The 15,383-nt window shown below is 33.8% G+C and overlaps 3 protein-coding genes across 3 annotated transcripts; 2 read left to right on the top strand and 1 right to left on the bottom strand.

Moving 5' to 3' along the window:
* Nucleotides 1-4,959: 4,959 nt before the first annotated feature.
* Nucleotides 4,960-7,206, top strand: LOC131619284 (protein RBL-like). The gene is made up of 5 exons (XM_058890398.1): nt 4,960-5,053; nt 5,226-6,307; nt 6,503-6,935; nt 7,039-7,113; nt 7,199-7,206. The coding sequence occupies exons 1-5, from the start codon at nt 4,960-4,962 to the stop codon at nt 7,204-7,206; spliced, it is 1,692 nt and encodes a 563-aa protein (XP_058746381.1).
* A 2,997-nt stretch (nt 7,207-10,203) lies between these two features.
* On the top strand, nt 10,204-13,499 carry LOC131617379 (calmodulin-binding receptor-like cytoplasmic kinase 1). Its single transcript, XM_058888678.1, has 6 exons — nt 10,204-10,530; nt 10,703-10,947; nt 11,729-11,894; nt 11,998-12,087; nt 12,204-12,499; nt 12,738-13,499. Exons 1-6 carry the CDS (start codon nt 10,293-10,295, stop codon nt 13,071-13,073), a joined length of 1,371 nt encoding a protein of 456 aa, XP_058744661.1. The 5' UTR covers nt 10,204-10,292; the 3' UTR covers nt 13,074-13,499.
* Nucleotides 13,424-14,852, bottom strand: LOC131617380 (uncharacterized). Its single transcript, XM_058888679.1, has one exon. The coding sequence runs from the start codon at nt 14,500-14,502 to the stop codon at nt 13,567-13,569; it is 936 nt and encodes a 311-aa protein (XP_058744662.1). The 5' UTR covers nt 14,503-14,852; the 3' UTR covers nt 13,424-13,566.
* Nucleotides 14,853-15,383: the final 531 nt, after the last annotated feature.

The following is a 15,383-nucleotide window of genomic DNA, read 5'->3' as shown; positions in this document are numbered from 1 at the left end:
TACTCTTTATATCTAGATGAAGGCTGGTCTTTAGTGTCTTTGGCGTGTTATCCTTCTTTCCACTTGTGTTTTTATTTTATTTTATATATGATAAGTAAAGTTTCTTTAATCATGTCCAACATCTTCTCATATTGAATATTTATTTAGCTTTCTCGAGATAGTCATTTAAGTTATTGGATTTTGTAAGTGCACTATCCCATTAGAGATGTTTTGTATGATGTCAAAACTAGGAAAAATTTAGCATTTTTGAATATTAGACGGTATCTTTGAGTCTTAATGTGTATCTTAGTATTAAGAAGCTTATAATGCATCTAGAAAAGGTTTTATACATTAAAAACATGTTTTTACATGAAAAACAAGTCTATGTGTCGACACATATGATCAATGAGCCGACACATGTGTATGAATTTTAAAGCTTGTAGGCTCTGAAATGTATGTGTCGACACAAAAGTTTTTCAGGTCGACATATAGAAGAAAATTTTCTTCTATGAGTCGACACATACGTCGTATGATTCGACATATGTACTTGTTTTTTAAAGCTCGTAGCTTCTGTTTGCATGAATTGACTCATAAGGTTCTTCAGGTCGACACATAGCAGAAAATTTCCATCTATAAGTCGACTCATGACTTGCATCATTCGACACATGTGTCAAAATGAGTTAGGACATGCTTCAAATTTTTTGAAATTTTGCATTCTTTTCTAAACCTCTAGTTTTCTTTATTCCTCCAACTTGCACACATATAAATACCTCATACATGCATCATTTCAAACAAGATGAAACATAAACATACAAATAATTCTCTTCATCTTCAATCTCTCATCTATGCATACACACAACAATTACACATAATAATTCTTGTTGGGTGCCATCTAGATTCAGATTGATAACGTCCAATTTAGGTTGTTGAATTGTAAATTGGGTTGAGAATCTATGGGAGTTTCATTGGGAAACCAGTTAGGGTTTGTCCTCCAAGATCAATGTGTTAATTTGGGGTGATTTGCACAAGATTTTGCAATTCGGATTCAACTGAGTGAAAGCTTCGGAGAAGGCGGTTATATTGAAGGAGTAACGGTAACAAGAGGATCATTTAGAAAACTTGGGTCACGATAATTCGTAATTGGATTCTGCCGAGTGAAAGGTAATAAAAAGGTGGTACTGTCATAGGAGTAACGGTAACCGGATAATCAATTGGTATTATCGGGTGACAATAATTCACAATTTGGAGTCACCTGAGTGAAAGCTTTAAAAAACGGTGCTTCAGTCAAAGGAGTAGAGGTAACCGGAGTATCAAACTAATATTGTTGGGTGACTTAATCGAGCTCAAGATCAAGGGAAGAGAAGAAGTAAGAATCAACATCAAACATTGGGTTTCTAGGGTTGTATTGCTACTATTCTCTTGTAAAAAATTTTTGCTAAGTAAGATTGATTATCTCAATTTTGTTTGGAATTAGGGGTAGACGTAGCCATAGCGAGGACGATTTGTGAACTGCCTAAACAAATCCTTGTGTCCTCTCTCTATCTCTCTCATTTACTTTCAATTGCAAATTGTTGAATTTTTTCATTGTGCAATCGACACAGTTTGATAAACTTGTTATCATTTCAAAACTGTTTTGTTAAATTGATTACAATCCATAAGACTGCAATTGAATTTCAAATCAACAAAACCATAAAAAATATGATCAACATTTATTGCACCTCAATTGTTTGACAATTTTTTCCTTAGTGTTTGTTGCTTTATATTTCATTAGAAACACATTACTAGTGTAATCATATTCAAACGTGTTGTTTTTGAAAATATATTGTCTCAATTTTTTATCTTTATCATTGCAATGCTTATTGGTTTTAATTCATATCAATTTTTTCCGATAACTGTTTGGATTAGACGAGAGTTGATCAGGGCGTTTTGCGCTTTCCATAGTTAACAAATTGTCAAAACATAATTTTCACTAAGTATTTTTTAATTGGGGATCTATTCACCCCCTCTAGATAAGTTGCCTTCGTCTAAAAGGTTCTTTAATTTCAATGTTCTTACTCCTTTATGAAATCCCAGACTACACAAATATATCTTTATTTAGCTGTCTGTTTGATTCACCAATATGACATCCTTATTGAATCATTCAATATAGATCCTCATTGTTCCATCCTTCATTTGTCTACTTTCTTCTAAAATATCTACAAACTTTGACTATCTTATGGGTGCAGTGAAGTGGGTTGTGAAATATATGCACAATACGCTTGAAGATTTGATTGATTTTGACCTTAGGCTCATGAACCACACAACTTACCCCTCATTCAGCGTGAGGACGATCAAATTGAATTAGGAGGCCCCTTTCACATTTTAAATGTTTTTAGGGGATAAGATAGCAATTGATTCAATGGGTAAACATTCTTTCTTAGGCCTTTTCTTTTTCCTAAGACTTATACGAGTAAGAGGAGTGGTGATCATATTGTGAAGGGGAAGGGGTAATAAGTCTCTAAGAAAGTTGCTGGTCTCATGGTTTCTCATAGGAACCTAGGGGACCTCCATGTTGTGGGGAGGAAACCTTTGTTGCAAGTGCTTCCAGAGGTGAAGTCAAATAGTAAATTTGTCTTGAAGTTCCAGTGTCAGATGACCATGTCAGCAAGAGAATGAAAAGGTTATAAGTTCGTTGCAATTGTGAATTTCGTTTGTTTATATTGAGAATCCACCATCAAATCTAAGTTAAGTGCAAGCATGGAAATGTGGAAACCGTTTCCCATAGACTACACCATATAATCTACGAAGATCTTTTTCTTCAAGTATTGTTAATGGAGATGGCATTGTTGATAAACTCTGGTATGACTATCCTTCGTAACATACCATGTGATGGATGTACCTACAAACACTATGACGACCAAGCTAGTGATACTTGTAATGTAAGATTTAGGGTTTTAGAGTAGTGTATAACTAAGTCTAGATTGAAGTATTTCCTTTTATAGTAGGATTCTAGGATTTAGAGGCCCTAAAATCTTATCTATATGAACTTTTGTCTAAGAGAAAAAATGTTAAAAAATATTGTAGGTGTCATCTGGTGATCCCTGAGGATTGATCATCTGGTGCTAAAGTGTAAATGTCTCATGGTTCAAAGATACTAGAGTCTTCTTCGAAGACAAATTCCTTAAATGACAAATGTTAGAGTATCTACATGTCCTTATTATATGAAGGTCTTTAGATGTTTATCCCACCTTATGTTAGTACATTTTAGAGTGTGACCACCTTATAATTATGAGGTTCTAAATCATTCTTTGGGGGATAGCTGTTAGAGGATCTAATCGTCCTCGTGAATTAATGACCATGATTAGATACATAACTAAGTGTCAATTACTTGCAAATTACCTTAACTCCCTAGACCTTAAGATATAACTCTAAGTGGGTTGGGCCTTGGTCTACACCATAACACTTATCGTGAAAACAAATGCATTCATTGATGTTTTAACCAACATATGATGCCAGAGGTTGTTCGAATTAGGTATTCATAAGAATGTACTTTTTGCTCAATTTAGTTTAGTTTTTGCAATTGATTACACGGGGGTTTATTTTCATCGAATTGTGGCTATGTGGTTGTTCTCTTTTTTGGACTTAGGCCCAGTTTACTTTATTTTAATTTTTTAAAAATGGTATTAGATGTATACAATATATTTTTAAAAAATATACTTAATGTATATAAAATTTACTTTCTTTTCATGATTTCCATTTATAATAATATTTAGTAGTATATAAACACAGGCGTTGCAGAGTCATAGTTAACCTTAGCCGCTGTAGAGTCTTTGTTAACCCTAAGCGTAATAGAGTCTTTGTTAACCCTAGTCGTCAGAAGGTAGTCTTTATTTCTCAAGCCGCTACAGAGTCTTTGTTAAGCCTAGTCGTCAGAAGGTCTCTGCTAACGTTACCTGCGAGTTTGCTGTTAGATTTTCACGAGGCCAGAAAGATCGTTCCAGTTCTAGTATGTCGTCAGATGAGTTAATGGCTTTGAATGAAGGTATTGCGTTAGATTTCCTGTAAAATCACATGTGTCATTATCAAATCAATGACTATAAATTTAATTTATTTGATTGATAATGGATACGATCTAGTACATGTTTTTTTATATAATCTAGTAATTCAAATTCGTGATCTTTTCTTTAATTTGTCTAGTACATTTGCGACTCGTTTTTTGAGAGACGAATCACGATGTTTAGTCTTTCGCCACATTTGAACGTAGTTTAAATAAAATTAAAAAAACATCAATTTTTGTTGTTGTATTTTAGACTTTATTTGTTTAAATTTCATGGTAGGTAGAAGTTTGACCTCTTTTTAAGATCCTTGCTTTGTTTTTATTATTTGAATTTTTGTTGTTTATTTATAAAATAAATACATATTTTTTAGAGACTAATCACATTGGTCACTCTTTCGACACATTTGAGTTTTAGTTTAAATAAAAACAATATTTTTTTTATTATTGTATTTTAGATTTTACTTCTTATAATTTCATGGTAGATAGAAGTTTATCAAGTCTCTTTATAGAGATCCTTCATTTGTTTTTATTATTTGAATTTATCTTGTTTATCTACAAAATAAATACATAGATTATTCACCACAAAAATACATAAAATGAAATTATATAATTTTTTTCATATATTAAAAACTGCAAAGATATTTGATATATTAAGATGAAATTGATTTTGAGATTACATTTTTTTTTTGTGAATTCTTATTTACTTTCTTAATACAAAATAAAATGATCATATTTCGAGCTTCCACTTTCCCTCTCACTCTTCCATACTCTGTTCCATTCATTTTCCCTCTTCAATTTTATTCATTCTCTATTCTCTTCTACCTTCACATAACAATGAATGAACGAATCCATTTATCTCATTTCAATTTTATTTCATATAGTTTCCGTTCATTTTTTTATATTCTAAGTTCTGACATATTTTCAAATTTTCAAATTATCATGTTATGAAAGGTTTCCCTGAAGTTATAGAGGAGTTTTTGGAACATGAACCAACTATGAAATGTGTCGCTTTCAATCGTCGCGGTACTCTGCTAGCCGGTAACTCTCTTCTGCTTTTGCAATTTATTTTCTACTAAACACAGACACCATACACGATACAGACATTGTTAACTAGTACGCCTATATTTTATTTTCTACTAAGCAGAGACACCAGACACCAGACACGATACTGATATCGTTAAATTTTTATTTATTTGATCATTTGAATCAGCTGGGTGCAACGACGGAAGCTGCGTTATCTGGGATTTTGAAACCAGGGGCATTGCCAAGGAGCTTAGAGATGAAGAATGTTCTTCTCCGATAACCAGTGTTTGTTGGTCGAGGAGTGGTAATCGAATTTTGGTATCTGCTGTAGACAAGTCGCTAACAATGTGGGATGTTATGAGTGGTACAAGAATAACTAGAATATTTTTGATACAAACTCCTCTACAAGTTAGTTTTTGTCCAGGTTCATCGAATTCGTCTCTCTGCTTGGTATGTCCGGTTTCATGTACTCCGATGATTGTTGACTTAAACAACGGAAATACAACTCTTCTGAAAATTTCCGTGTTAGAGAAGTCGAATGGACTAAACCCTGCGGCCTCGCGTAACAAGGGGCCTGGTGGAACCCCTGTCACGCCTGCGGCTGCATGTTTTAACAAGACTGGCAACTTAGTTTATGTGGGAAATTCGAAAGGGAAAATTCTTGTGATTGATGGGAAAGACGGTGAGGTGCGCGCCATGGTTCGTGTTTCTGATTCTATAGTGAAGAATGTTGTATTCAGCAGGAATGGACGATATCTTCTAACGAATTCATATGAACGAATAATCAGAATCTATGAAAACCTCCTCCCTTTGAAAAATGAAATTAGAGCACTTGATGAACTGGATGAGAACCAAAAGGATCTGGATGGCATTGAGAAGTTGAACGCGGTAGGATCAAAATGTTTAACTTTGGTCCGGGAATTTAAAGATTCGGTCAGGAAGGTGCACTTGAAAGCACCTTGTTTCAGTGCTAACGGTGAGTGGGTTGTTGGTGGTTCTGCTAACAAATCAGAACACAAGATTTATATATGGAATAGAGACGGACAACTTGCGAGAATCCTGAAAGGGCCCAAGGAGAGTCTTCTCGATTTGGCATGGCATCCTGTACGACCGGTCATTGTATCTGTTTCCGTGACCGGTGTAGTTTATATCTGGGCTAAACATTACACTGAGTATTGGAGTGCTTTATATCCTGATTTCACAGAAATTGATAAAAATGAGGTCCTTGTGGAGGAAGAAGATGAATTTGATTTGAATCCCAGACCAAAGGTACGTGAGTGTTAGAATGTCATGCAAGTTATGTTTTTCTGCACGACACTGACATTGATACGACAACACTTATAATAAAATTAAATGTGATCGCAAGTGTCTGAGTTGACACAGACACATGCTTTTAGAAGTGTCAGTGCTACATAGCTTTCTTTCCAGTGTTCATTTTTTGATCCGAAGTTCTTATAATTTCAGGTAAATGTATCCGATGTTGATGAAGATGAGGAAGTTGACATCTTGACGGTGGAGAAAGATACCACTTTCAGTGACTCTGATATGTCTCAAGAAGAGTTATGTTACCTGCCAGTAACTCCCATTCCCGATCCTCCTGAACTACTGTTGATTCAGGAACAAGTTCAGGAACCACAAGTTCCTGAACCTCAAATCATGCTTTTAGAATACTATTCAAATCCGGTGGACAACAATAACTCTGGATCTTTTATTCCCGAATCAGCTGAACCAAATGTAGAGTTGATGAATCAAGCCTTAACATTATATATAGATGATGGTGAGGGAACAAGGGGTAAAAGAATGCGAAAACCTTCTCAGAAGATGCTGGAGTTGCAGGAACAACAAGCCAAGAAAGCATCAAAATCCAAGAAAAAACTTTTAAATGAGGAAAATAATGGTAATGAAAATGGTTTTTGCCATTCTTTTATTTAAAAGCATATATTACTATTTCCTCTATGAAGGTTGCAAATTTTACATATTGGCTTCAACATTATTTACAGATGATGCTAATGCTAATGCAGATGCGGAGGGAACACATATTAAAAGAGGGCGAAAACCTTCTAAGAAGGATAAAGGTAATGTTTTTTATTATTAGGAAATTTAGGAAATTTCGGCCGAATAATGAAGGATTTCTTGAATTTACTTGTCAATTATGTTTAGATCTTTGAATTATTCATTCGAGAAATTAGATGCTTAGATGTGAATCAATGTTTTCCTATTAAGTTTAAGTATGTGATTCTATCGTTCTTAAAATAAAATAAATTCAAGTTTGATGTTAGGATCTCTTAGTTGAAACTCAATGAGAAAAGTAGTTCTCACTCCAGGTTTATTTATTCTTTTTTCAGGCAAGGAACCACAAGTTTAGCCGTATGAAGAGGTGGGAGCAATGGGGTTTTGGACTTTGGTTTTGTATTATCATTAAAGTGGGATTGCTTATGATGTAACATCACTTTGTATTTTATTTTTATTTTGAAATTTTACTCTGAGGTTGCTATGCCAATCATATTCCAGAGAACACCTATGTTGTATTATTATGTTTAACCCTTTCATATTAAGTTTCCTAGATAGTTAATATAAGGGTGTTACAATAATTTTATTTAGAGAAAAGTTATCTTTACACTTTATGCAACACCTACACCGTATAAAGTATGGATCAAATGTACAAATTTTATTTTTTTGAATAATTTAATCAACTTTGGTATATGTGTAGGACATTTTTACTTTGTTTTTATGTATGGTGTACAATGGGGTGTAAGAAAGTGGTGTACAAATAGCACCTCTCTTTTATTTATATCAAATATATGTCTTATTCTTTTGGTTATTCTTCCTTTGTTTTAATTTCTACAAAATTATTTTATATTTGAAATTGATCCATACAATATGTATGGCTTACATATAAAAATAAATTACATGCTAGTCTAAATAGACAAAATAAACAATTATAGATTTTTTCAGGCAAGGTCATGCTTGTATATGACCACAATTGAATATGAATTACCTGAATCTTTCTCAAGTCTAATGAGATTCGTCATGTTCGCGAAGATTTTGGACGGATAAAAATGTAGTGGAACTAGACAATTAGGATTTATGGTTGTGTTTGTGCTAATAATGCCACTAGCCGAAGTGGGTGAAGATTTCACAACCACGATACAAGGGAAGATGCACATTAGATTAGGTCAACAATATACATCCAAAAGCATAAGACATGAAGCCAAGCTCGGGCCATATATCTCAACGTTGAGGTAACACTAACACATTATTCACGTAAATAGACGAATGAGACTACATTTTTGTAGTTCACGATTCTAGGACAAATATGATAGTTTCATATATAAATACTATTGTAAATCATTCGGGACATGCGATCTGTCAAACTATTTTACATATTTTATCTCTTTACTTTATTTATTTATTTTTAGTGAAATAGCTCCATATCCTCACACATCGTACTTAATTCTCTCTAGAGTAGATAAAGAACCCACTATTGAGAAATATAGTTCATTCTTCAACGTAATTACTTTAAGACAAGGGAATCACAATCGAAAATTATTAGTCGATCCTTGACTATATTTCAATGTTGGACAATACATTTTGCACTCCCAATAGAGTATTACGACCAATACCACTAGAAAATTCTATTCACCAGATTAAATCTATATTTGGCGTATGCACCCACAAACCAGAAAGAGCATAAGTATAATGGATCAACCATCCACATCATTTACGATGAAGTCAAGCAAACAACAATCTAATGAAGCTTCACAAAGAGTGGAAATGCCCGCAACCATACCTCTCGCCATCACATCTAGAGCTATGACATTTGATCCACTTCAGGAACTAGTGGTAGTTACAAAGTCTTTTAATAGACAACATTTGAATATTAAGTCTTTACTTAGCTTGTTGGCATTATAAGTATGATTCATAACAAGGTCCAACAAGTTAGGGAGTTATAAACCAAATGAGTCTATTCATGTAACAATTCTATAGCGTCAACAATCTAAGAAGTTTAACCAAGGCTAGAAAGTTATTGTTACTCAAATCCAGCTGATCAACCCAACAACAAGACCTTCTCAATTCCAACGGATTCCTATGCAATATGTACCTTCTATTCTTTGCAACTCCTAGCCTAATACTTTTTCCATTACTAACCCTAGGGGACACCCAATGGCGAATGATAAATACAATCTGGTTAATCTTCAATTTAGATAGGTACATTTGGCAAGAATGACACTTGAAGTCCTATGCAACATGTACCTTCTATTCTTTGCAACTCCTTTTTCCATTACTACTCCTAAGGGACATCCAATGGCAAATGAAAATACAATTTGGTTAATCTTCAATTTAGATAGGTACATTTGGCAAGAATGACACTTGAAGCAGTTGAATAAGTTGGTATGTTATCACCTACACTATACAACTAAGAACATGTCATATGTTAGAGGCAAGTATGAAACACTATGCAAGCTAAGTAAGATCCCAACCTTATAGGCCATACACTCTAAGTGTACTTTGTGATACAACACAAGACCATTGATAAGCATTGTATAAGAAGCCCTATTTTGATTGAGTGTGGAGATTGATAAGCTTTTCTAGGGGCTATAAAACTCCAACTTTGCTACCTTTTTCGAAAAAGATGGCTAGTCAACTATGGAACATATCCAAAGATTCAATACATAATCCAATGAAGTAAACCTAAACAAGTTCCACAAACTACAATTATTACCTTTATCATGGAAAGCTATGATTTTTTGGTGTGCCCCACATTCTCTCTCTCTCACACATTTTTTCTCAACCTCTCCCCCACCAACTTTTCTCAAAATAAATAAACAAACTATCAAACACTAAACACAGTTGGATATATGCCGGCGGCCAATATATTTATGATCCCAACTACACTCACATATTGACCTAGCATCACAGCAAGCAAAGAAAAATTGACCTGGTTTATTTTTACCACTTCTCATTGCATAGAAAACTTTATTTTTCTACTGTTATTAATAACTTTTTGTAAAAAAAATTATGAATATTTGTATGACTTTGACCTTTTATAAAAAAATTAAATAAAAAAATAAATAAAGCAACTCATTCTCGTTGGCCAAGAATAAAATCTCCATGAAGAAATAGTCCTAGAGAAAATAAACTACTATAATGAAAGAAAATTCAAATAACACGTGGAAGCGGAATAATAGCAATTCTCTTAGATATTTGCTACAAGAAATGATCATTGAATCTTCAAAATCTTTAGCATCTACAAATGAAGAAATCAGCAAGCAACAATTTGCAATATCAATCTAGTCAAAGAAAAAAGAATCCAAATTTTCATGATATTACAGAAACTGATTCAACAAAGAGAAATTCAGGACTCAAAAGTTTCATATCTATTGTCAAAAAACTTGCTTTGATTTTCAGTGGCAAAAGCAAAAAAACATCCTCAAATGTTGTTGGAAGTGATGACAGAAAGAATACATCAAAAGGAAGATTCATGGTATCATGTAAGTATAATCAAAAAGAAAAAAAAGTTGTTTTTTGTTTTTAGATTATTTGAAATGCTTTTGTTATGTTAGTTTATGGTTATTTGATTGTGCGGTGAAAAAAATTGATTTTTATCAGATGAGTACTTTTGTAGCATTTTTCTAAGATGAGATTTTTCTGTCTTAATTTCAGCTTCAACTGATTTATCATCTGATAGTACTAACAAGAATTCATCAAAATGGAAATTTTCTTCTTCCTATGCATCATCTAGTAATACAAGTGGACAGCTTGGGATTGGGAATTTTAGTTTTGATGAAATTTTTAAGTCAACTGCAAAATTCTCGCCGGATAATCAGATTGGTGAAGGTGGATTTGGAACTGTTTATAGAGGGAAGCTTAATGATGGAACTATTGTCGCCGTGAAGCGGGCGAAGAAGGTATGAGATAGCATAATGTTCTTCTTTTCATGATTTTCAATCTTCTTAACTTGTTGCATTTGTTATTGTAGATGGTGAAAATATGCCTTTGATTAGATATTAAGACTATGTTTGGATAAACAAAATAATTAAGTGCTTATAGTGTAAATGCTTATGAATTAACTATTTCTAAAAAAAATAAAATAAAGACAAACTCTTTTCATGTATGATATATAAGCTGTTTTCATAAGCTATATTGTAAAGCTTATAGAAATAACATGAAAACAAGTTATGACATGTTATAAGGTGATGTTGGAAATTTCGCCTTCCAGGTCCGCCCTCCGCCTTTAGTTGTCCGATTGTAGCATTTGTCTTGGCTTGTAAGGTGATTGTCAGACTACCTATTGTCCGATGCGAGACTTTTAACACACTCCCCCCCACACCCAATATTCCGCCCAACATTATTGAACTTATGGGTGGTCTGATAGCGGAAACCAAATACACGTGGCCCAACAAATCTTAATCAGAGATATTATCTTAGAAATGTAGTTTGAGACTAACTCAACCCTAAAAAACCAGCATGTAAGGTAAAGATTGCCTCCACTTGTAAGCATATGGTCAGACCATATATTGTCTAAGAGACTCTTAACAAGTGACTTTATGAGTGCTTATGAGGATAAGTTCAAATAAGGCAATCCAAACAAACCTTAAAGAATATTTACTAGCATATATTATTGAACAGCCACTTTAGTGCAATTCTTTTTGGAATTTTTTCCAATGTAGTCAAGTTTTTCTTTTGCAGGAAGCTCTGCAGAGTCACTTGTATGAGTTCAAGAATGAAATATACACTTTATCAAAAATTGAGCACTTGAATCTTGTGAGGTTATATGGATATTTAGAGCATGGAGATGAGAAGCTTATTGTTGTTGAGTATGTTGCTAATGGAAATCTCAGAGAACATTTAGATGGTAAATCTTGCATTGTACTCTCTAATCTGTAATGCTAAGAATCGGGAAACCGAAAAACCACTGCATATTCTGAATTTATAAAACTAGTCAATTATTTATGCAGGCACTCGAGGCGATGGACTAGAAATCGGTGAGCGCCTAGACATAGCAATCGATGTAGCTCATGCAATAACATACCTTCATATGTACACAGGTATGTCATAATGTCACATCAGGGATTCATATCGTATTTAAAATCAAATTGAGATAAAACTCGATGTATAGTAAGATACTGATAACAACTGAATTTCGTGTTGTTTAACTTGACAGATAATCCAATTATACATCGAGACATCAAAGCATCAAACATCTTAATTAGTGAGAATCTAAGGGCTAAAGTTGCAGACTTTGGTTTCGCAAGGTTATCCGATGACCCTGGCGCAACTCATATTTCAACTCAAGTTAAAGGAACTGCTGGATATATGGATCCTGAGTATTTGAGAACATATCAACTCACCGAAAAGAGTGATGTTTATTCATTCGGCGTATTGCTCGTTGAAATGATGACAGGAAGACATCCGATTGAACCGAAGAAACAAATTGACGAGAGAGTCACAATCAGATGGGTATGCATGCTAAACCATCTTTTACTTGAACATATCCAATTACAAATCACTTTACATTCGACTCACTTCTAGTTAGAGTGTATGTTTGGGATGTCTTTAGGTTTTTGACAAAATCACAATGTAGCCAAAATCACAGTAACTTATCGTGATTATGACAATCTCACCATCAACCGATTCAACAGAATCAATTCATTCAAAATCAATTTTCATCTGATATAATTTGTGTGTATGCGTGCAGGCAATGAAGATGCTGAGAAAAGGAGAAGCTGTGTTTGCAATGGATCCAAGATTGAGAAGAAATCCAGCCTCCATCAAGGCAATGAAGAAGGTTTTCAAGCTAGCTTTTCAATGCCTTGCACCTTCTATACATGCAAGGCCACCTATGAAGAATTGTGCCGAAGTTTTGTGGGGAATCCGAAAAAGTTTTAAAGACGAAATCACACCTATTCCTACATTACCTTCTCATCAATCCGAAAACATTCCTCAAAGAGAAAAGAATAAGCATATGGTATTCGGTATTGAAGATGATGACAGCTACAAATTTACCTCCGCGCCTAATCACATTCGTTCATGAAATTTGTTTATTGTTTGAATTGTTCAATCATGATTTTTAAATTGCGGTCGTGAAAGATGTGTATGCAATTGCAGATACCTCTAAAACCTTTATATTGCGGCCGCAATTATAGTTGCATACTGCAATTTCAAACCACGGTTTAGATAGGCTATCGTGTAATGCCAATGCCAGTTTGGCTTCAATATGATTGTATTTTTTTCCGAACATTTGATTATACCGTATTGATTGATACGTTTATGCGCAACATTCTAACATATGAGAGGAAAAGGAGTTTAAGTTAAGAGAATGATAAACATTGGGAAAACTCTAAGACATACAATGTAGCAGCAACTTCGATATAAATCATCAGAATCGCGCATTCGGCTTCACAATAGTAGCAAATAATATTCATTCCAACATACTCATAAAAATTAAAATGAAGCTAACTAAGAAAAATCATGATACTAATTAGTGAATCTCACTATCATACATTTTTTTGTCTCTTAATTCTCTATTACTCAATCTTATAAGCATAGAGAATAAGGCAAAACTCAAAAGTAGAACCATTAAGAGATGAATAACAACCAACACTAGCATCATCATTATTTTCACTAGCTTCAACAACACTACCTTCTTTTTCACTTTCAGCTTCAACAGGCCCAGGCTTAAATATGAAAAGTCCCGGCCCCGAACCGGAACCGCTAAACAACCAATCATGAACATCCCAAAAAACTTGCACAGGTTGTTTATTCACCATAACAGTTTGGTTCCCTCTAAACTTCCACTGCAAATTCTTAACATGAATCAAAGCAACCCCGTCGACGGTAATCCACATTTCGGGATCGACATTAGGTCCGCCGTTCGTTAAACTATCAACAACAATCTCGTTCTCTTTTCTCTTCTCGTCGAACTTCGCCTTTGTAGCGAAACTTTTCTTCGCGAAAACATTTTCTTTCTTCACAAGTAACACCGCGTCGACCAGCGCAGGTCTAGATTTCGTTCTTTTGTATGCCTTTTTCTTGTAATCTCCCAACAACAAAACAACCTCCTCGTCTGAAATTAAGGCTACATAGTAATCGCTACTCGGTTCAGGACTACCTGAGAATTTCGCGTTCCGAAGATCCCAATAAACCTCCACTTGGTTCCCTTCGACTTCGAATGTTTTGTACCCTTTTTTGCTCCAAAAAGGCCACGATTTCACGTCAATCTTGCAGCTGAATTTTGTATCACCTCCCACGCTATCGATCGTGATGTGTAACGAATGGTTCATGAGATTTTTGCACCATAGAATTGATACATTTCTCCAAAATCCAGCTACATTGGCTTGGTACAAACATGTTACCGTGCTTTGCGCAACTTTGCTCGGAACATGATCATCTATTGTTTTCTCTGCTAAATTATATGATCCTTGTGTCGATACCGATTGTGATCTAAAGGCGCGAAAAGCCATTAAACTTTTTCTCTCTAAATCATAAAAAAATTCAAATTTTCAAATCCCTTATAGCATCATCAATATAAATATTCATCTTCTAATGCCATTGGTGTAAACAACAATTTCATCTTTACACATTTTCCATCCTTTATATGAAGAATGAAAAATTGCAGATGTAATGTAACTCTCAATATAGATTCTTTGATGACAAATGAATGAAACTATTGATAACCCTTTGAAGATGTTATGATTTATGAGTGATAGGATGAAATCTGCAATGGTGATGATGTTAGTTTTTTTGTTTGCATGAATTTTGAGGTGAGAAAGAGAAAGTTTGTATATTTTGGAGAAAAAATCTCGAACTAGAGGCTAGAAATAGAACATGCCCGAAAGACAAGGGAGCATAAGGAATGTCCTTTCAACTTTCAAGCAATGATTTTACTATGTTTCTTCCAATATTACTTTAGGAGTAAGACAAAATTCAAAGTTTGTCTTATAATTGACTAGTAGTACGATGTTTTTTTCTTTGTTGTCTTTAATTGTATATCTAATTTATCATTGATGTTTAAAATTAATAATCTTCTCCATTAGAATTTTGACATTTGGGAAATAGGTTAGACTTAGAGTTTTGTATCAAATTTTAATAGTTATAACTTCTACATATTTTTTCTTTCTATATATAGCTAAAATAAAGTATCATAAAACTATCTCTATTATGCATGATGACCATTTGTTGACTAATCTTGTGATTATTGCTAATCATTTGTTTTTTTTATTTATTTTGAAGAGATTTTGATTTTCAATACCAACATTAATTCATTAGATAATGGTTTGATTGAAGAAATCATTCCTAATCTTTTTAATGAATGAAACAATAATATGTTTACTAGCATGTTCAT

This window comes from Vicia villosa, linkage group LG7, assembly GCF_029867415.1.
Source record: "Vicia villosa cultivar HV-30 ecotype Madison, WI linkage group LG7, Vvil1.0, whole genome shotgun sequence".
NCBI classification, from domain to species: Eukaryota; Viridiplantae; Streptophyta; class Magnoliopsida; order Fabales; family Fabaceae; genus Vicia; species Vicia villosa.
Note: the sequence above shows the minus strand (reverse complement) of the source record. Positions and strands in the feature narration are given on the sequence as shown.

Coding starts and splice junctions, on each gene's coding strand:
- LOC131619284 (XM_058890398.1), top strand. CDS start 4,960: ATGAAAGGTTTCCCTGAAGTTATAGAGGAGTTTTTGGAACATGAACCA. Junction 5,054..5,225: donor TCGCGGTACTCTGCTAGCCG/GTAACTCTCTTC, acceptor CATTTGAATCAG/CTGGGTGCAACGACGGAAGC. Junction 6,308..6,502: donor ATTTGAATCCCAGACCAAAG/GTACGTGAGTGT, acceptor TTATAATTTCAG/GTAAATGTATCCGATGTTGA.
- LOC131617380 (XM_058888679.1), bottom strand. CDS start 14,502: ATGGCTTTTCGCGCCTTTAGATCACAATCGGTATCGACACAAGGATCA.
- LOC131617379 (XM_058888678.1), top strand. CDS start 10,293: ATGAAGAAATCAGCAAGCAACAATTTGCAATATCAATCTAGTCAAAGA. Junction 10,531..10,702: donor AGGAAGATTCATGGTATCAT/GTAAGTATAATC, acceptor TCTTAATTTCAG/CTTCAACTGATTTATCATCT. Junction 11,895..11,997: donor TCTCAGAGAACATTTAGATG/GTAAATCTTGCA, acceptor TTATTTATGCAG/GCACTCGAGGCGATGGACTA.